The sequence below is a fragment of the Lipomyces chichibuensis genome, assembly GCF_038497645.1.
Source record: "Lipomyces chichibuensis strain CBS 12929 unplaced genomic scaffold V1513scaffold_24, whole genome shotgun sequence".
Lineage (NCBI taxonomy): Eukaryota > Fungi > Ascomycota > Lipomycetes > Lipomycetales > Lipomycetaceae > Lipomyces > Lipomyces chichibuensis.
The window spans coordinates 143,850-164,321 of NW_027117476.1; the positions used below are offsets into that span (position 1 = coordinate 143,850).

Here is a 20,472-nt window from a genome sequence, read left to right on the forward strand (position 1 = left end):
TTTATTATTGCATACAAGCTGCAAGATGAACAGACAACTGTTGAGGTCCGCTCCCGGACTGTCTTCAACTGCGCGAGTACTCCAGCATACACAACTTCGGAACTCTTCTATCGCGCGACTGTGGTCGACCAGTTCGCGGGTCCTTCGGTCACAGCACACGAAGAACAAGGCCCAGTTCGGAATATTTATTCCAGCCTCGTTATCGGCTGCCAGAGCATTCTCAACCACATCACACCACTTAGCTGTCGGTGGAAGCAGCGATCGGAGGAATGTCAACCCCAACGGCGGCAATTTCAACATGAATTTGGGAGGTGGCGGTAGTGCGTTGGAACAGTATGGCACAGATCTAACGAAGCTCGCAAGCGATGGAAAGCTGGATCCAGTCATTGGTCGCGATGAAGAGATCAAGCGGACAATCCAGATCTTGTCAAGAAGGTGCTTATTATGCATATATGTATCATCATGACATGCTAACGACTGTTCAGGACTAAAAATAACCCAGCACTAATTGGCCTTGCTGGCACGGGTAAGACTGCCATTATGGAGGGCCTCGCTCAGCGAATTGTACGTGGTGAAGTCCCCGACAGTATGAAAGAAAAGTCAGTCATCGCCATCGATCTCGGCGCTCTGATTTCTGGAGCGAAGGTAATTTGAATCAGGCAGTTGTATTGAGGATTTTGTGATCTAACTTATTATAGTATCGTGGCGATTTTGAACAGCGTCTGAAGGCGGTCCTCAAAGAAATCGAAGACGCGCAAGGCAAGATTATTCTGTTTATCGATGAGCTTCATATTCTACTTGGTCTCGGCAAGGCAGATGGCTCCGTCGACGCGTCCAATCTGCTAAAACCAGCCTTATCCCGCGGTAAGCTGCAGTGCTGCGGCGCCACCACGTTGGATGAATACAGAAAATATATCGAGAAGGATGCTGCTCTTGCGCGCCGTTTCCAGTCGGTGCTGATTAACGAACCTTCAGTTCAAGATGCTATCAGTATTCTGCGAGGTCTAAAGGAACGCTACGAAGTACACCATGGTGTCCGTATTACTGACGCTGCTCTTGTTACCGCCGCGACCTATAGTAACCGTTACATCACTGATCGATATCTCCCTGACAAAGCTATCGATCTTGTTGACGAAGCATGTTCAGCGCTTAGATTGCAGCAGGAATCCAAGCCTGATCCGATCCAGGAACTTGACCGATCAATCATGACGATTCAGATCGAGCTCGAGTCCCTCAAGAAAGAAAGCGACCCGCTGTCAGTCGAACGACGCAACAAGCTCGAGCAGGATCTGAAGGTCAAGCAGGAGGAGGTCAAGCGGTTGACCGAGATCTGGGAGAAAGAAAAAGTGGAACTGGAGCAGATCAAGACAGCGCAGTCCGATCTTGAACGAGCGAGAATCGAATTGGAGATCGCCCAGCGGACAGGCGACTTTGCTAAAGCCTCGGAGTTACGATACTCAAAGATTCCGGCGCTTGAAAAGTTGGTTCCAAAGGAGGGTGACGGCAAGGGAAGCGCGTCTCTTTTGCACGATGCCGTTACTTCTGACGACATTGCCCGTGTTGTTTCGAGAATGACTGGTATTCCCACACAATCTCTCATGCGCGGCGAGCGAGATCGATTATTGTATATGGAAGATTCTATAAAACAGCGCGTCATTGGCCAAGACGAGGCAATCCATGCCGTCGCTGACGCCGTCCGTCTCCAGCGGGCAGGTCTCACGAATGAGAAACGTCCGGTTGCTAGTTTCCTGTTCCTGGGTCCGACTGGCACCGGTAAGACCGAACTCACCAAGGCACTCGCGGAGTTTTTGTTCGACGACGAAGGTGCTGTTGTTCGATTTGATATGAGTGAATTCCAAGAGCGATTTGCTGTATCTCGACTAGTTGGGGCGCCACCAGGATATGTCGGCTACGACGAGAGCGGCGAATTGACCGAAGCCATCCGAAGAAAGCCGTATGCTGTTGTGCTGTTTGACGAGTTTGAGAAGGCCCACCCGGATGTGTCTAAACTGTTACTACAGGTTCTTGATGAAGGCTTCTTGACAGATTCTCAAGGCCGCAAAGTCGACTTCCGCAACACGATTATTGTCATGACTAGCAACATTGGCCAGGAATATTTAGTTTCCGGTAGCGAGGAGGAATTAACGTCTGGTAGAGTCGGTGAGGAAGCGAAGAAGAAGGTGCTTGAGAAAGTTCGCGCGTTGTATCCACCTGAGTTTCTGAATAGGATTGATGAGACTTTGGTATTTAACCGACTATCGAAGGAGTCGCTGCGACGAATAGTGGATATCCGCCTTGTTGAAGTTCAGGAACGTTTGCATGATAGGCGTATGCAGTTGGCGGTCGACGATGCAGCGAAGGAATGGCTCGCTAATAAAGGCTTTGATCCACTATATGGTGCTCGCCCGTTGAACAGATTGATTCAGAAGTCAGTGTTGAATCAGATGGCTATGTACCTCATCAAAGGACAGATTCGAGCCGGCGAGAAGGTTGTGGTTACTGTTGCGGATGGCCAGATCCACGTGCAGCCGAACCATGATGAGATGGAGCCCGATGCGACTGTTTGAGCGACTGTAAAAGTCTGAGGCGTCATCGATTATAATGTAAGGAGATTTTGTACATAGTTTTGTGCATGTTCGAATATGTGACATATGGAGAAAAGGACGGCATTGGTTTCGATTTCGATAGGGTCTCATGTAAATACTCTACTCTTGGGTGATATTTTTTGTTTTACAGCCTACAACGTATATATGAAATAGACTATTTTTCTAATTGTGGTCGTGACGATATAGTACAATGCCAAGATATAATGCAAAATAATGTACAATGTTTCGGTAAATTACTAGCTATGAGTCAGTTGCTTTCCGCTTTTTTGATGCCTTAGGTGGTAATGCCTCATTCTTCTTGTCCTCATCTTCTTGCCTCGTCCGCTTTTGAAGCTCTTTCTTGTCCGCTCTCTTGTTGCCCGTCGCCCGTAACTCGTCTTCATCCACGACTATCTCAACAACCTGCTTATAAGACCGCCTCCGCATGCGCGCATGCACAACAACAGCCCTCGCATCCCCCGCAACAGCCGCCTTGCCCTTCTCCTGCGTAAACCCCCACAATGTCGCCAAATTAGCAACATCGTACGGCCCACGGCACTCCAACGCGCTGGTAGCCCCAGAAGAAATGATTATACCTTTTCCCCTTGTCGCACGGAATAGCGCCGCGGCATTGGAGATCAAATTCCGGCGCGCGTTGTTATCGGCTTGACGCGTCGTCGGGGAGTAGCATATCTCGATCTTGATACCACGTGCGACGGCAGCTCCGAGGGTACGATGGCGGAGGTAGAACGGCAGGCGTTGGGAGAGATCCAGTGAGATCAGGTCGATGTCTAGGGACGTGCATGCGGCCAGTAGGAGTTTTTCAGTTGTCGGACGGACGGCAAGGATGTCGAATTTGGTGGTCAAAGAAGGGAGTGCTTGTGACTGGGCGGCGTCGTCGAGGAGGATTGTTATTCGGCTAAGAAATGTCACTTTGGGTAGCGAGGCTGAGAACACGTCTTCTTGGATCGGCGACGTGATGTTTGATCCGATCTTGCCGGAGAGCTCGTAGTCGTAGGCAATTGTCGTGTAGCCAACTACATTAAGAGGTCAGATTAATTTTAGTGAACAAAGAAAGGGCACGTACGTGCTTGGAGCGTCGCGACTGTGCGGAAAAGATCAGGAATCGGCCCTGAAGAGCGGGTATACTCGACCGCCGACGACGCGGTCACAGCTTTTGGCCACGGCACGCAGAGATCGTAGAACATGCCGATTTCCTATAATATCTGCTGTTTCGATCCGGTGTATTTAACGTAGTGTTACGATGCTATGTAAAATCATTGTTTGGGTTTGGAAAATATCGCTATGGGCCGGCGAGAAAATTTAGGTTGAGCGGCGCGGCGCGCAGAGCTCACTCCGAGACCCCTCATCCGTAACATCTACAATATTAATTCCAGACTTCGCCTACAGATATACACAATGACGCCGGTGCAATTACGCTTGCTGGTTCTTCACAACGCGAGACCGTCACTGCGACTGGCGAGTCAGAGACAGTTCGCTGACCAAAGTCCGCCGATGCGGTGTTTGAGTGCGAGCTCGACACAACGAGCCAGTAGTCAGAACAAGAACAGGAATAAGACAAGCAAGACTGCGAAGCAGCCTGCATCGAAGAATGCACTATTGCAAAAGCAGAAGTCGAGCTCACAAATGAAAACGGACGCAGGCAAGGAGAGTGCGGCGGACGCTGTCGCTCCAGGAAGACAAGAAGCACTCGTTGGTCCACGGTTTGCGACTAGTTCGTCAGGAAAATGTCGAGAGACTGATACCAAGAAGTCGCCAATATCTCGACAACTTAGTGCTGCGAATAGTGTGACAGACGGGCGTTCGAGCGCTGACAAACCTGCGGACACATTCATTTCGCAATTCCTCAAATTCGCACCCAAGCAATCTTCTTCGCCGTCCACCACAGGCTCACTCGAAGCGGCTACATCTCGGAAACAGATCAGCAGCGTAATCCCAGCTACAAACATTTTCATGGACGAGCCGGTGACATTACACTCCATCCGCGCTAAAGTTGAGTCTGAGATATTCTGCACTCCACCAACGGACCTGGTCCCCGCGGCAATCACCGGCGACGCACTGGAAGCACTAGAATTTCTTGTCAAGAAGTGGACAGACGAACGCGGTGCTCTGCCTCCGAGCTCGATCACCCACCAAATGCTCGAAGGCAACGTGGCGGACGCCGAAAAACTCATCTACGACATTCTGAACTTCCCGCAAACAATCGTCGACGACGCTCTATTACGGCAGTATTTTCTGTTGCGACCAGATACCTCGCGAGCTTTGGAGGCTATGAAAATCTTCTACAAGCGCGAGGAGAACAAGCAGCGCGTGATTTCGAAATCTACGTACATGATTCCGTTCCGCAAATGTCTTCGCGACGAGGACGTTGACTGCGCGTTCAAGATCGTGGATTTGACAGCGAATAGTCCGCAGTGGCTGTCGTACGTCAAACGGTGGTGGCAAAAGACAGCGCTGATGTGGATTGCCGGGTCGACTGGCGTGGTCGAGTTAGCCGACGTGTTTATGAAATCGGATTTACTTGTCACGGGTGGTTTAGAGAACACCGGAGTGATTAAGGTTATGATTATAGCATACTTACTCAATTCTTCGCTTCTCGCATTTGTTGCGTGCGCGTCGAGACCGGGTGATAACGGTGGCAAAGTTCTCTGGCGCCACGGTATTTTTCAAACTACATGGTATATGCATGCGCAAGAGTCGCGCATGCTCAACATGATCGTCGACATGGACATCGCGCGTGTGGAAAACGAAGGGGATGTGTCGCGACGGGTGTTGCATGAGCTTGCGGTGCGCGACCGGAGGTTGGGCGATGATGCGTATGATAACGTTGTGAAGGAGTATTGGGCTAAGCAGGGACAGGGGTTCGAGTGGTCTGAGCCGGATATAGATCCTGCGGAGGAGGCCAAGATTGCGCGAGATGCGGAAAGGATGAGAAAGTTGCATTTGGATGCGCCGCAGCAGCGACAGTTGCTCATTGATGACGCGAACGCTGAGTGGGTTAAAAAGGTTTTGCAATCTCAGACGGATTTATAGATGTAAATAGCTTGTAAATATTTATAGATAGTACTTTCATGATATAATTACATTCCCGTCTAGATCCATCATAGCGCGGCCGGGTGCCTTGGGGCGAGGGGGAGGCACGTCCTCTATACAAAAACTACGAATTAGCCAACCAAATGCAGCGATCTATACGTTGTAATTCTAGTTAACCTTCGCAGGGGTTTTGATCGTAAAGCAATTGATCCCCAAATAGTCGCAAATAGCGTTAATAACCACCCGGGCCCACGCCATGAAGTATGTAAAGCTGAATATGGCGTATGCCCAAAGGTAAAGTAGCTCGAATTTTCCAGTGAACTGCGTCACACCGACCGATGGCAGCCAGTTGAAGAGTAACGGTGCTATGTAAACCGGGACCATCAGAATTGTCCAGTATGGAAATGGCTGCTTTGTGAGATGGGCTAATATGATCTTTGTCGTCACTCTTCCGAAAGAAAACGAGGTTGCGAGCGCGAATAAGACGAGGTGGTTTTCGTAGAGCACGACGGAATACCGACTGTTGAGCCAGAAATAAGCCGACAGGGCGGACCACACAAATGGAACCCACTCCCTGAGCGTCGGCAAAAATGGCTTGTGCCGTGACTTTCGTGCTTTGTATACATTGTAAACGCAGAATGGGAGATGAGCGGTGAAGAAGGCGAGCGCGACGACGGTGACGAAAATGTCGCGCAAACGAGTACCGCCGACACGAGCCGGAAGGAAGGAGGGAACCGGCAGAATATCGCCGAGTGTCTTTTGCCAGATCTCGGGACCGAAGACGCCGGAAATGATCATGAGACCGACGGCGATGATGATGCCTTCAGTCGGGCCGTTAAAGTAGCCAAGGTAAAGAGCTTTTAGTCAGCTTGCAGCTAGGAATCCTCGATCAATGAATCCTTACTGTGAGTATGATAGGTCTCCCAGGTCGAAAAGAACATCGCGAGGCAGGACACCATAGTAATGAACGCGCCGGTACCAGTGGGCCCCAGACCCATGCAGGCGGTCTCAATGAGGCCGCCGAGTGTGCAGTTCAAAGAGTCAATCCCATGATCGAAGAGCTCGCCCAAAGGCGACGATGATCCCGTCCGTCTGGCTTGTTTGCCGTCGATGTTGTCCATAGTCGAGTACATCCAGAGTCCAGCCGCAAATGAGTAGTACAGCCATGAGGGGCCGGGACCCACGAGATCTGGAACGTAGATGACGATGCAGAGAATATTGATATAGATGAATATGAGGCCAATAAGAGTGATCACGTTAGGTGCCAGCCATAGTGGCATCAGCTGCGCGCAGTAGTTCCAATAGTGTCGGAGGATGTAGTTCGAAATGAAGGATTTGTCCACGGACTAGCAAATTAGCCGAATTGAAAGGTAGTTTAGAAGACATGGAAATACGTACAGAGTATTTGTATGACCTTAGATGCGACAGCGTCTCGGAGTCGATCAGCTCTGCCTTTTTTTCTAGGAACCTGTCAGTCGCGTTTGCGAGTGTTTATTCGTTGATGCCTCGGTTACACACGCAACCCCCCCAACAATCAAATGCAAGGGCTGCCCAGTATCTCGCAAGCAAATAAAAAATATGGGACTGACCTAGTGAAACTCCTAATGACATTGTGCCGATGTGTACTAAGTTCTGTACAGTTAAATTAACGGATGCGTTGGCTCCTCGGATGCTGCAGTGTCATCCAAGCTTGCCGCGGGAAGGTTACGATCAAGAAAATAAAACAGCAACAGAATACCGCGAAGCGGATGCGGACGGAGTATGTAAGTTATAGAGGACTGCAGTTACTGCTACTCCTGGTGGTGGAGTATAAATGTTAGAAATGAGTGTGTAGAATTTTGTTGGTTTAAATTTCATTGACGTGGATATTTCTCTAACTCGCGGCAAGTACAGGGTCCGAGTCTCAAACCCAACCTGAAGTTTGTGCTGGTTCAAGCCGCAGTGGGGCCAGTTACGCCTAATTTCCCCCTGACAACCAAAGTGAACCAGATTTCGGTTCAGTTGCAGCTCAAACCAACAGTCTTGAATCCAGCACATGCCAGTGACTACGTTGTTAACAGGCGGCAACAACACGCCAGTTAATAATACAACACTATAATACAACGAACAATAAGCAATTCGATTACAACTTTAAGTCCTTCCGGTAGACCGTCCGGCCAATCTTAATCTTGACAGCCTCAATCTTCACCTCGAGGGTGTCAATAACACTCTGCTCGTGCTCGTCCGAGTCCCTTCGCCGAGGTCGCTTCGAATTGGCTTGATCTGGTAGTCTCCATGCAAGCGAGACGTGGAAACCCGCGTTGTTGAGAGTCGGATATGACATTGATTGACAGACGTGGTTTGTCGCGTCGAGAATTGCGGCCAACTGGTTGCGGATGTTAGATGAAGATGATTGTGAGAAGGTGTCAAGGACAAGGATGTACCTGATCAGAGGGCATTGCACGTAAGGCATAGAACTCGCGCGTGCAGGATGGATTTACCAGCCAATCGGCGGACATGAACTTGACTGAGAAGGACGGGAAGTTGTCGTCTATGGCTGCCCACACGCTACGGACGAAATCATCGCGATCATCTGTTGCTAGCATGAGCGACTGCGACATCGAGATGTGAAGGGGTAATGGGGCGCCGAGAGGCGAGTGGACGAGCGACAAGGCTGTTGGCGGTACGAGCAAATCTAGGCTCGTAGACTGTGTCTTTGTCGGTATCCACTCGCAGTAGACGTGGGTCGGCCACCTGCCTTCTATATGAGGGCTCTGGCGCGTGCGGCCGCCATGGAGTTCAGGGTCATCGCCGACGCGCGGCGCACTCGCGTACTGGTCGAAGAACCGGTCGGGTAGCGGCGGCACTGAAGGCGTCGGATGGGACGAGTCGTCTGGTGGCCGCTTCCGCATTGGCTTTTTAGAAGTTTGGTGGTGGGGGGAGCTCAGGGCAAAATAATACTCCGACAAGCGAAGATCTTCCGGGTCATGTAGATTTTCTAACATTAGAGACCGCGTGCATCCAGTCACGACTCACGATCTTGTGACTCTTGTGTGATCACTGAACTTTGCGGAGCTTATGACGTCATCTCATCAAGGCCTCGGGCCGGTGTTTACGCAACCCAACCAACGTCAACCTTATTTCCCATTTAATCAATCTTGGACCCCTCATCCGCTGGTCCCTACGCGCGTGATATATAAATACACCGCGCCTGCTCTGCCTTATTTTGTATTCTACTGAACTTTATCTATATCAACGATATCATGGCTACGGTCTCAAAGTACGAATCACCGCCGCCATACTCAATCACTATGGGCTTCCCCACTAGCACCTTCACATCCAACAACGACGTCAAGTCACATTCTGAATCTCACAAATCGCACCGGACCAGACGGCATTCGTTCGCAACCGATCCCATCGACAGACTCGACCACTCTTTCGGCATCGGTTTCGAGTACCACCACGAGGGCCCTTTCGACTGTGCGAGTCGCGCGCGCAACTCGGGCCCGATGGCCCCAATCGACGCGCTAACCCGCACAAACGCGCTCGCACTTTCCGCCGTGCCGCCAGCAAAGATAGCGGATGCTGTGAATAGCAACAGGCCGATTGATGGGGTGGCTGTTCCCGGCCAATCGAATATGCAGTACGAAGCCGAGGACATCAATGTTCTCGACGAGTTCCAGAATCCGATGATTGCGGGACGATGGCCTGGCGAGGACTTTGCGTCTGCCGGAGCTAGTCAACCGGATTCTGATGACGTGAACCTTGGTCGTCGAATCAGTACATCGTTTGTCCGAACTTCTTCGTCTTCGTCTTCTGGCAAGTGGCGGTCGTGGGGGTTTTCTAAGAAGAACGAGACAGTCGAGGCCGTCGAGGCCGTCGAGTCACTCATAAAATAAGTTCTGTGTATTTTTTGATGTTCGGTTTAGGGTTAATGGGATACCACTGTATGAGTGAAGTTGGGTAGAAAAAGGAGTTAGAAGGGCTATGATTTGGGATGATACAAATATTTATAAAGTTGCCTACAAGTATATATCTGCCGCGATGATAAATTGTTTCTGATGAATATATTTAGTGATATGTCTGATATAGTCTCACAACTATGCTTTTGCACATACAGTTCTCCTGGAAACAAGGTAGCAAATAGACGACGGATCTCGTTATTGGTTATATAACAGAAAGTGACACATTCTAACTGTTCCAACGACTTTGCCTTGTCTTTGCTATTCACTGAACGGATTTTATCCGTTTCGTGCGTAAAGTTGCATGGATAATGACTGTCTGCCCATATAGACGTGGCTTTTGAACATAAATCAGGCTCTGCAAAAGAACAATGTTTAGACATTATGTGACCTTCATCCGCCAGTTCTCTATGAATCCTGCCGTATGACGGGTGAGGCCATTGCTTTCTTTAGTCCCGACTATAACTAACATTGGGAGGTTACCGGTGGGGTTGAGAGGCTTTACATTCCAAGTACCGAACAAGAACCAATGCCCGATGATTACCTTATCCATTACATAGATTGCCCTTCTTCATCACTTGGCCGTTAACATTTTTTTTATCAAAACAGGCTGAAATATTCAAGCACGTCTAAAGAATGTTATAGGGCTGTTGACGATCTGCTGGTTTGCCGATATCGTAACGGCAAATATCGGCGACGATACTATATCGTCAGGCTCAAAATCTTGCGAATAAATTTACGAATAAATATCGGCAGGCGTAGGTGTTAACCGATATCGGTTATCGGCAGAAACTTTTTAAATCAGGACTAGCTGGTATTTAAAATGTCACCAGTCCTATATCAATTACCCGCCCGATTGACAGTTAATAGGTCTGTATGGCAATAATAATAATATGTAGAATTCAAAAGTGATGAGACCAGAAACAGGGGTCAGGGTTTCTACGGCCGAGCAGTGCAGCAGATTTATAACGACTTCAGCCTCTATTGACATTTCATGTGACACTGTTAACTAATGCCGCGCGTCACGTGCTCTTGGGCTAGGGTGCTGGCATTCAATCGACGACTATCTTAAGCAGTGTCGCGTCGCATCTTGTTTACCTTGAGACACGCGTCCCGACACGCGTTCGTATCATTTTGCTCCACAGGCTAACAAAATAGTTCGCCATTGAGGCACGAAATAGTCTTTTGTTGCAGTTACTCAGGAAACAACATGGATGAATTCTTCGTATCTTCAAGCAAACGTCCGCAACGCGCTCAAAGGATCGATTATCACCTTCTCAATGACGGCAGTGATGACGAAGCAGCGCTAGAAGATGGGTCAGGATAGCTATTACGTCGCTATGGTTCCAAGACATTGCTGCTTGAGAAAGAATTAGGAGAAGCATCGGCCCAGCGGGTTATCAGGCACATAAAACAGTTACTACATGAGCGATATCTTTTACAGACGGAGCAGCCCTTATTCCTATCTGGCGAAGATCCTATAAACGCAGGGAAGAGTATTGAGGCTCGAGTATTGCTGAAACTCCAACCGCGCAAGCAGCAGGTATCTAACATTGAGCGGTACTTTGGAGATACAGTTGTAACGGTAGATGAGTCGACGATGAATGATAAGAACTGGTTGCTTTCTTTGTGGAGGACACATACGGACGAATATCCGCGAATGGCCCTGGCAGCAAGAGACTATTTAGCTATACCTGCTGCTGCGGTGTCGGTTGAAAGACATTTTAACAGTGGACGAGATTCAATAGGCATACGAACGTACTCGCTGACTGCCGCGACGATGAGGCGCCTGGTGTTGCTAAGAGACATGTATAAATCTGAGAACGCGAGTATTTAGAACTTTACGAATGCGAATATTTACGAATAAGTCAAATTTTATTCGTATGAATATTATATAAGAAGCCAATCGCTATTTATTCGTAACTTCGTTATTCGTGCGCAGACCTAGATGGACTTTCAGAATAACCCGCCTCCTGGACAACGAATATGCAATACTGTAATAATGTATGTGGATTATTTTGTGGCGCAATGGATTGGCTGGGACGCGTGTCTTTCACGATGCCTTCGGTTAGTTCGCATAGTTGCTTTTGTTATTGGCTCCGCTTAAGCGAGATCGGTAATTCCACAGTGTATTTTTACATCAATACTCTAAGTTACTACTACGAGCAAGACAAATTTATGCCAATCTATACCAGCATAGAATAATAATAATAATAATAGTAACCATAATAATAATAATAATAAGCTAACTTACAGGTATCGAGTTGAGCAACGACGAAAAAGCTTTCATTCCAGTGCGGCTCACCCTAACCCGCGCGCATTTGTTCTCTTCTTGCCCGATGCGGCAAGAGGTGAGGCTGACTGGCCGAGCACAACGAAATTTTACCCTTAGTTTACACCTGAGAGTGAGGGGGAAACACTTTTAATTACCACGATCTTCTCCTTGCGCGCAATGCCCTGACTGCGCCTTGGTCCAGTCACTATATATGCTGTTCCCCCCTTCGCGACTTCTTGAAGTATCGTTCCCTAGGTAGAATTATCATCATGGCGAATTTATTGTGGCCATACTTCGTCCTGTTGACCCTGCTGTTCACGCGAGCTGTCTGCGCCGGTTGGTACTGCCTTTCTCACATTTAATTCTCTTGTTGCTAACCACTCGCATTAGAGCCCACGTACGCGGATGAGTTCGAGATCATCGCTCGAGCAGAGGCATATCTTGATGCCATGGATCGCCGCGACCGTGCCCTCGCCAGCGGTTTATCTAAGCGCTCGTTGTCAGGATCCGCAAACTACACTCCCACCGACACCACTTGTCCGTCTGGCTCGCTTATTCGTCTCGCATCCACCGGCCTCAGCTCGGAAGAGTCACAGTACGTCGCCGCGCGCCAAAACGTCACCCGCGATGCCCTTGTCAGTTTGCTCGACCGGATCGGTCTCGACAACTTTGACGCGTCCGACTTTATCGGGTCAAACACCTCTATCAACATCGGTCTCGCGTTCTCCGGCGGTGGATACCGCGCCATGCTCAACGGTGCGGGATTCCTCGCTGCAGCCGACGACCGCACTGTCAACTCAACCGACAAAGGACATATCGGTGGACTGTTGCAGGCGAGCACCTACCTCGTCGGCTTGTCCGGCGGAAACTGGCTCGTCGGCTCGGTTGTACTGAATAACTTCTCGACTGTCCAGGCATTGCAAGCAGACCCTGTTGTATGGGATCTGTCGAATTCGTTGCTTGCTCCCAAAGGCGCAAATGTCACAGCGGCAACAGAGTACTACAACCAGGTCGCAGACGAGGTAGCCGGCAAGTCCGACGCCGGGTTCGAAATTAGTTTGACGGATTACTGGGGTAGATTACTTGGCCAACAAATGTTCAATTACTCGGCTGGAGGAGTAGGTCTCGTGTGGTCCGATATCGCGGATACGGAGCCGTTCAAGAGTCACGATCTGCCGTTCCCTATGGTCGTCGCGAACGGCGTGACTGAAGGCGAGGCGGTGGATATCGCGACAGCAACTGTCTTTGAGTTTTCGCCATATGAAATGGGAAGCTGGGATAATACACTTGGCGCGTTTTTCCCAACAAAATATCTCGGATCCGAAGCTGTTAACGGGACGCCGGCAAATTCCCAGCAGTGCGTGGTTGGCTTTGACAATGCTGGATTTGTTATCGGTACTTCTTCATCGCTCTTCAATATCGCCCCACTAAATTCGACATTTATCCAGAACAGTTTCCTTCCAAGTCAATTACTGTCGGCACTTAGTAAGGTGCAGAATGACTCTTTTACGCGTGACGTTGCTGTATTTGCACCGAATCCATTCTTTGGTGTCAACGGGACAAGCGTGCAAATGGATCCCCTGATCGGTCTTGCCGATGGTGGAGAAGATTCCCAGAACGTGCCGCTACTGCCACTATTACAATCAGAACGCGAAGTCGACGTCATCTTTGCTCTCGACAATTCGGCCGACCTGGACAGCAACTGGCCTGATGGAAGTGCGCTCATCTCAACATACGAACGTCAATATGTTCGTGAGAGCGCGTCGATGCCATATGTGCCCGACAACAACTCGTTTGTCGCCCTGAACTTGACGAGACAACCTACATTTTTTGGGTGCAATGCTTCCAATATGTCGAGCATCACGCCGTTGATAGTGTACATGGCTAATTATCCGTATACTTACCTCACCAACTCCTCTACCATCCAACTGTCGTATTCCACTGCCCAAATTGAAGGATTCATAACTAACGGATATAATCTCGGCACGCAAGGCAACGGTACTCTCGATTCCGAATGGCCAGCGTGCATGGCATGCGCCCTCATCCACCGCGAAGTCGAAAGACGAGGCATCGAGCACACCGCCCAGTGCCAGCAATGTTTGCAAAAACATTGCTGGGACGGCACTATTGCGACAAGTAGCGCAAACTTTGGAGAACTAAACCCGAGTTTATTGATTAATGCGAATGTGTTATCTACTGCTGCGGCTGGTAGCTCCACGACTACTGCCGCGAACTCGACAGTGACGTCTGCGTCATCTACGGTGACGGGATCCGAATCGGCGTCGACATCATCGGCATCGGCATCGGCGTCGGAGTCAATTTCAGCGCTCGCATCGTCTACACGTGTGGCACCGATGGCTACATCATCCACTTCTGCCGCGGGAGCAGTTAGGGATACCGTCTGGAGTAGCGCCGCTGGTGCTGTTGCTATCGCCTTTTTTTGTGCTTTTGGAATCTAATGCGGTTTTGTATTTTCATACTATTTAGGGACGGAAAATGCTTTGTGCTGTATGGGCGTCGAGAAAAGTAAGATATTTGTGTGTTTAGTTTCTCAAATACTTGATGATTTTGGGCAGTATTTGTGGCATTCATGTTTTGACCAGGCATGCATTATTAGCCGTGTGACTGTCCATCAGGACGGATCCCCGTCGGCTAAGTCCTCATTAGTCAAATCAAAACAAACCCGAGTCTACTAATCAGGCCCCTTTTTATAAAGGACATTTGTTTGTCGGCCGTTCGGTTCCATTTTCGCTACCTTAGGGCGCGGGCGCAGGTTCGTGCGTCACCGAGTCTACAGACAATAGAAACTGAGCCCCCTAGCCAAACAGTTCTGTTAAGTGTGATTTCTTCAAGTCGAGTTTGGCCGGATTCGGTCATATTAACCAGATACCCCAAATGATAAATACAATTGCCGGCGATTTATATCTCAGTCAGTATGACGACGGGTCCTGTTGTAGCTAAATGTTATATTGTCGCAGAATCAAATAAATTCGACAGGGACAAGAGGGCTTAATTAACTGGAGGCAGTGTTAAACAATTTAACTAGTTATAATATTTGGGTCCCATTGATTGCAAAAGCTTTGCATGATTTGAGACGATGATGAACTATCGACTATCGTATGTGTCATCACGTCTTTAATCCACCTTTAAATCCCTTATTGCTAAAGTTGCCATTGATCTAATCGGCGATCCTTAGAAACCCTGTCCCTTGCAAAAACAAAATAAAAAAAATTTGCCTTCTCACAAAAAAAAAAGAGGTACTCCCCTGCAGGGGCTCGAACCCTGGACATTTCGGTTCCTTATTAGCTGCTCACCAAGGTTCACTTGATGTGTCGTAAAAGCCGAACGCTCTACCGACTGAGCTACAAGGGACGAGTACCATGTCTGCAGCTAGCAGTTGCTGCACCATATTCGCTAAACCAGGGTTAGGAACTCAACGGGACTTTAACATCAGTAATCAATAACTTATCCTTTCCAAGCCGTACATTGTGGGATTCATGTAATTTCCAAGTTTATTTATAGCAATTTGTTTCGAAAATCGGAAAATTACACGTCGTACGCGAGAAATAACGCGTCAAAACGCGTTAAACGCGTAATTTGCTTTTATCGACGCGTCGCTTGGAAAGCAAGTGCTGACGAGCCGTACCAATGGAATAAGAAAGAGATGAGGCAGACTTAAGTAGTTGGTTTACCGATTTATAATATTGGTCGTATTAATAAAATTGAATTGTGACTACCAACACCCGGCCAATAGATTCATGGCAGGTGTGTAAACTTGCTAGTTGCTTTTTGTTGGGAAGCCCCCTTTCAAACCAAATCCGTCTCGTCCAAATTTCCTTTAGCCCCTTAAAATTTACCACACTTACGGCAGGTATTCAACCCAGAGTCCGGGATTCCGTTCTTCCCTTATCATTAATTTTCTCGGTGAGTGCCGTCCTCTGTTCATGAACCCCTCCCCTTCTTCCCCGGCTTGTCTTTGTTTCCCAGCGGACTCAGCATCGATAGGCCACTTACAGTGGCTGTGCCTGCACTTTGGTCGCTATTTTCATATAAATTCTTGATGTTCTAACTTAATCAGGGAACTGGATCTGCTTCCTAGCCAAGCGTCCTGGTTCTTAGGTTCATTACCATTCTGTGTTGATAGCGCTCGGACCGAACTGCAAACACTGCCGTCATTTCAATACAAAAAGGTAAAAGTTCATCCTTCGTTTTCTCCTTCTTACTCTCTCGGGTGGTATTACATATCCATTCGCTTTGCTATCTCTACACTCTGATGTTAAGCTCACTAAACTCGCTTTGGTAGAGCCCGTCAGAACGACCCGACCATGGCTTATCATCACCATTCGCGATCCTATTCTGCCTCACGAAGGGCATCTTCTGGTATGACGTGGGCTAGCCATTCCCATCAACCATCGATACCTGAAAACGAAGGTGTGTGTTGGCATTATTTTTTCCTGTGGAACAAGTGCAGTTTTCGCTCACTACTGCATTTTTAGTTTTGACATCCGCTATGGATTCTTTCCGCCCCACTTTCGAATTGTCGAATGGTGCCTCACAGCACTCTCCACAACAGGAATCGACAGAATATGACCGGTCGGTTGACATGCTAGTCCAGAATTGGATGGCTAGCAATACGAGCGCAGCGCTGGCTCCGGCTGAGCCTACTTGTAATTCGATTGGAGCTTCGCAGCCAACACAAGCGGATGATATCAAACCTAACGTGCCTTCTATTCCCACGGCTGCAAATACGGAGATTACCATCGTTAACTGTCATTCGCCGACGCCAGAACTTACTCGCTCAGCTCCAAGTTTCAAGTCGCTTGTTGTGTGGGGAAATCGTAAGATCGTGATTAACATTCCCCATGAACTCATGAATGAGCCAGCATTGCTGTCTACAACTGAGTTGCGCGAATATGAGAGGAAAGTTCATGAATGGGCCGTAAGGAATTATAACTTGGTGTGTCATGGTTGCCAATACGGCGGGAGTTGCCTGCTAATATGTTGTTGAAGATCTCAGATCAGTTTCATTCATCGTATGATGCTCGTGCCTTCTATAACGCTCTTACTTGCGGAAAAGCTACTGTTAGGATACCAGATGAGAAAGGTAACTCTCTGTCCTATGTATGCTTATTGCACTGACTAATATCTACATAGCTTGGAAAGTCCATGTCGAGTTCCTCCGAGAGCAGAAGTTGCTCGCTCTTGGTGTGTCGTCTCCAGTAAGTCTGCTGATTCAATTGCTAGTATTAATGTCCAACTAACTATGGGTCAGGTACCAAGTGATACGTTCTCGTCTCCCAGGGCAACTCCTTCCTATTATGCTATGTCGCCGGATATGAGCGCCCTCCTCGCAGGCTACAATGCATTGAACATCTACACCTCGCAATCGGTAGTCGCGAACCCAAATATGTACCATCAGCCATCGGTTTCGTCCTTACCGAGAGCTACGGCACAACCGCCGTCAACGCCATTATCCGCTACCGCACCTGCCTTCGTGCCGCCGCCCCTCACTGATAACTTTGCTATTTCTGGTCTCAAAATCAAATGTGCGCAAGGGTATCTCGAGGCGCCAATTGCCTTCGCGGGTAACCCCGGAGAACAGGATATGCGGTCCCGATGTGCAGTCTCAGATCTCAACGGAACTGAAACTGGGGCTTTTATTAGACAGCCGAGGGACAGCAAGCGAATCCCCATTGTCGATCCGGATAGTAAGGCTGCCAACGGTCCTACGCAGAGGAAGGAGTCAACAACTGTTATTGACTTTGACAAAGCAGCTACGAATAATGCCAAAACGAACCGAGAGAAGCCGGAGGAAATGTTTACACCAGTCGTGCAGAACGGTACTCCTGCCAACGAACTGCCGGCGGCCCAGTTGGATGATATTGTGCAACATCTCACGGAGCATAGTCCTACAGCTAAGAAAAGCAGCAAATCTCAAAGTGTTTCTGTTTATGACGACGATTCCGACTCAGTCTGGTCCGACAGAGTGGTTAAGGCTCAGCGCCAGCGCCTAGTGGTCGAAGCCGTGAAACGGAACACTCCCATCGACGACGCGGCACTGCAAGCCTTGCTTACCGATGCGTTGTCGAAGAAGTTAGATCCCTTGGAGAAATTAGTCGGCATATTGACTGACCAATTGAAGAACCCTCGCAGTCAGCATCCAGAGGGCCATGCGTCAGACGCAGACGACGAGGGAGACGGCTATGTGGAGGTGAAGAGCATTCCACGACGACGCTCTAGAGCTCAAGAGTACGATGTCGCGACTGAGGAAGAGACGGGTGCCTCGTTGCCGTCATCTCTCGTGTCGCCTGCAGAGACGGGCGCCCATGACCTGGCTATTTTAGAGTTGCGCGCACAGTTGGCGACGTCCACATCACGGAACGAAGCATTACTATCCGAACTTGAGGAGGCTAGACGTGCTCGGGAGCGGGCCGATGCGATTGTCAGCGAATTAACGAACAAGATTGTCGAGAGCGAGCGCGCCTACAGCTCATTCAGGGCCAAGGTCGATACATATGCCCAGGAGATCGAGAAACTGAAAAAGGAGGCCGAGCAAATGAAGTCGAAACATGCAATGGAATTAGACGAGAAGGCCCTCAGCATTCGTCGGGATACGGAGCGCGAGTACTTATTTTCAGCCAAGGAACAGGAGATGCAGAAGGAACAGAATAAGTTTCTGCGGGAACAAGTACACTTATTGAACGATAAACTGAAGATTGCGGCGTCCGATTCTGAGCGTGCTGTCGAGAAAGTACAGAAGGAGGTCGATCGCGAATTGCGCGAGAAAGAAGACATTTTGAATTCCCGTGCGACTGAGCTCTCATGGCTACGAGGATTGCTTGATGCCCGCATTGAAGAACTCGATGAGCAAGCGCGCATTCTCAAGTCTTCTTCTGGAGAGACCGTCGATCGACAGACATTACTGAGCGCATATACAAGGAACGACTCGGCATTCTTGGCAAAACTGAAGTTTGGCACAGCCATGAGTTTGGTATCAGACGATTTCGTGCAGTTGATCTCCAATGTCTCGGACTCCTTCGTCGCACGCGGGATATCTCACACAGACCATCGTCGCAGACTTAGCCGTCAAATTCTGTCAGAAAATATTATGCCACTGAACGAGCATAACAGCAACGTACCGAGCAATCCCTCTAGAATTGGATACAGTGGGGGTTTAAAAGATCTGAAATTATACCGAGCCGCAACCATTCATGGTTCAGCTGCAGATCGAGACGAAGTGCGGCGAAGACCGTTCCGCGAGATCTAAAGAATTCACAGAAGTTTTGATTATACAATAGCATTCAGCATGTATTTTTTTTGGTTGATTCATTTGGACAAGGATGGCAGTAGCGCTTACTTATACCTGTTGCTCCCATTCATAACATCTTTGACTGTACAGTAGTTTTTCTTGGCAAGCATATACTGGGAAGTTAGATAAGTTGGTTGTGAATCATATTAGAGCTTATTGACAAATTTTGATGCGTAATAAGATGAATTAATGCGTCACTCCAATGGTCACTTCTGTTATACAAGTACAAACTCCGATGTCTAATTAAAACACGAAATGGAAATAAGACGGTAAAGACATTATAGCCGTTTTATTCCAACTTTCTTCTTCGGCTTCGCATCCTTACTCTTCAAGGATGGCTTGCTCTGCGACGAAGGAGTAAGTCCACTACTTCCGCGCTGTGTATGCTCCAACGGCCGTAAAACATTCTTCGTATCCAGCGCGTTGATAGAGGCCGAGCGGGACGAGTCAGTTTCCGAGTCCGAATAAATTGTAGTGGTATTACCATTTTCGTCCGTGTTGTCCGTGGACGAGGAGAACTCGGCAGAGGTAATTGCCGATGCGAATGCAGTGCGTTTGAGAGCGTGCACGCTGGTCATCAACCGGGCCATTCGCTCGAAATCAGCAAAGTTCTCGAGTAACAGCTTTCCCGCTTCTTCATTCAATGCTGATTCTGGATTCGGCTCGATCAATAGGCATCGGACAACCTATGCACGTTAACAATCTCCTGTAGCAAAACTCTAATAATTCGTACCAGCAAGACATGTCGGAGGTCAACTTTGGGGCTCCAATCCCGCTTGAGTGTGTCAACACAGACCTCGCCCGTGCCCACCGCGACATTCGGATGAAAAATCTTGGTCTCGAAATATGCCTTGGGTGGGTTATTCGGATATTCTACCGGAATTTTGAGCGTCAGCTTCCATGCCCCTTCGGAATACGGCGTGGACGCTGGTCCGAGAAGGTGCAGTGTGATGGTTGTTAAGTCCTGAGGGCCGTCGGACGGAAGCACAATATCGGGATGGCAGGAGGCTTTAAATAAGCTGGCAACATCATTGCGAAGACGAGCCGCTGAAGATGTCATATCTCAGTATAGTGGACAAGCGAATATAAGTTGTAACAGTTTACTCTAGTCGCAACTTCTCACGAGACGGCTGCCGCAACAATACGAACCGGCCGGCCAAAATATATAGCACTGATATTTAACCAGTAGAGTAGGGTACAAATTCGACGCTGAAAGACTGCTGAAAATTGTGTGGAGGCTGGAATGACAACGACAAATGGTGGGCAATGCCGCTGTGGGGGGGCGAACGTTATTCGAAGTTGTGGTGT

At 48.8% G+C, this 20,472-nt stretch overlaps 9 protein-coding genes and 1 non-coding gene across 10 annotated transcripts; 5 read left to right on the forward strand and 5 right to left on the reverse strand.

Moving 5' to 3' along the window:
* Positions 1 to 298: 298 nt before the first annotated feature.
* On the forward strand, positions 299 to 2,567 carry V1513DRAFT_381539 (P-loop containing nucleoside triphosphate hydrolase protein; the record flags this gene model as incomplete). Its single annotated transcript, XM_066895075.1, has 3 exons — positions 299 to 435; positions 486 to 645; positions 699 to 2,567. The coding sequence occupies 3 exons, from the start codon at positions 299 to 301 to the stop codon at positions 2,565 to 2,567; spliced, it is 2,166 nt and encodes a 721-aa protein (XP_066752657.1).
* Positions 2,568 to 2,749: 182 nt separating this feature from the next.
* On the reverse strand, positions 2,750 to 3,893 carry V1513DRAFT_480059 (RNase P subunit p30-domain-containing protein). The gene is made up of 2 exons (XM_066900322.1): positions 3,673 to 3,893; positions 2,750 to 3,622 (listed from the first exon to the last, which is right to left on the reverse strand). The coding sequence occupies exons 1-2, from the start codon at positions 3,791 to 3,793 to the stop codon at positions 2,847 to 2,849; spliced, it is 897 nt and encodes a 298-aa protein (XP_066752658.1). The 5' UTR covers positions 3,794 to 3,893; the 3' UTR covers positions 2,750 to 2,846.
* Positions 3,894 to 3,961: 68 nt separating this feature from the next.
* On the forward strand, positions 3,962 to 5,678 carry V1513DRAFT_447839 (uncharacterized protein). Its single transcript, XM_066898452.1, has one exon. It carries the CDS (start codon positions 4,005 to 4,007, stop codon positions 5,637 to 5,639), a length of 1,635 nt encoding a protein of 544 aa, XP_066752659.1. The 5' UTR covers positions 3,962 to 4,004; the 3' UTR covers positions 5,640 to 5,678.
* On the reverse strand, positions 5,633 to 7,482 carry V1513DRAFT_447840 (CDP-alcohol phosphatidyltransferase-domain-containing protein; the record flags this gene model as incomplete). The annotated part of the gene is made up of 4 exons (XM_066898453.1): positions 7,229 to 7,482; positions 7,038 to 7,099; positions 6,544 to 6,985; positions 5,633 to 6,496 (listed from the first exon to the last, which is right to left on the reverse strand). Coding segments are annotated over exons 1-4 (1,211 nt in total), but the record flags the coding sequence as incomplete, so codon positions are not given.
* On the reverse strand, positions 7,483 to 8,564 carry V1513DRAFT_447844 (U6 snRNA phosphodiesterase Usb1). Its single transcript, XM_066898454.1, has 2 exons — positions 8,063 to 8,564; positions 7,483 to 8,004 (listed from the first exon to the last, which is right to left on the reverse strand). The coding sequence occupies exons 1-2, from the start codon at positions 8,528 to 8,530 to the stop codon at positions 7,762 to 7,764; spliced, it is 711 nt and encodes a 236-aa protein (XP_066752661.1). The 5' UTR covers positions 8,531 to 8,564; the 3' UTR covers positions 7,483 to 7,761.
* A 188-nt stretch (positions 8,565 to 8,752) lies between these two features.
* On the forward strand, positions 8,753 to 9,560 carry V1513DRAFT_136376 (uncharacterized protein). The gene has a single exon (XM_066894204.1). It carries the CDS (start codon positions 8,882 to 8,884, stop codon positions 9,515 to 9,517), a length of 636 nt encoding a protein of 211 aa, XP_066752662.1. The 5' UTR covers positions 8,753 to 8,881; the 3' UTR covers positions 9,518 to 9,560.
* Positions 9,561 to 12,124: 2,564 nt separating this feature from the next.
* Positions 12,125 to 14,314, forward strand: V1513DRAFT_459393 (lysophospholipase catalytic domain-containing protein; the record flags this gene model as incomplete). Its single annotated transcript, XM_066899754.1, has 2 exons — positions 12,125 to 12,191; positions 12,246 to 14,314. The coding sequence occupies 2 exons, from the start codon at positions 12,125 to 12,127 to the stop codon at positions 14,312 to 14,314; spliced, it is 2,136 nt and encodes a 711-aa protein (XP_066752663.1).
* Positions 14,315 to 15,115: 801 nt separating this feature from the next.
* Positions 15,116 to 15,227, reverse strand: V1513DRAFT_t69. Its single transcript has one exon. It is a non-coding gene; the product is annotated as a tRNA-Lys (tRNA).
* Positions 15,228 to 16,180: 953 nt separating this feature from the next.
* V1513DRAFT_432463 (uncharacterized protein) lies at positions 16,181 to 19,122 on the forward strand (the record flags this gene model as incomplete). Its single annotated transcript, XM_066896405.1, has 5 exons — positions 16,181 to 16,286; positions 16,352 to 16,812; positions 16,866 to 16,959; positions 17,010 to 17,074; positions 17,128 to 19,122. The coding sequence occupies 5 exons, from the start codon at positions 16,181 to 16,183 to the stop codon at positions 19,120 to 19,122; spliced, it is 2,721 nt and encodes a 906-aa protein (XP_066752664.1).
* A 168-nt stretch (positions 19,123 to 19,290) lies between these two features.
* On the reverse strand, positions 19,291 to 20,445 carry V1513DRAFT_417025 (ubiquitin-conjugating enzyme/RWD-like protein). The gene is made up of 2 exons (XM_066895858.1): positions 19,898 to 20,445; positions 19,291 to 19,850 (listed from the first exon to the last, which is right to left on the reverse strand). The coding sequence occupies exons 1-2, from the start codon at positions 20,222 to 20,224 to the stop codon at positions 19,443 to 19,445; spliced, it is 735 nt and encodes a 244-aa protein (XP_066752665.1). The 5' UTR covers positions 20,225 to 20,445; the 3' UTR covers positions 19,291 to 19,442.
* Between the last annotated feature and the right edge of the window lie 27 nt (positions 20,446 to 20,472).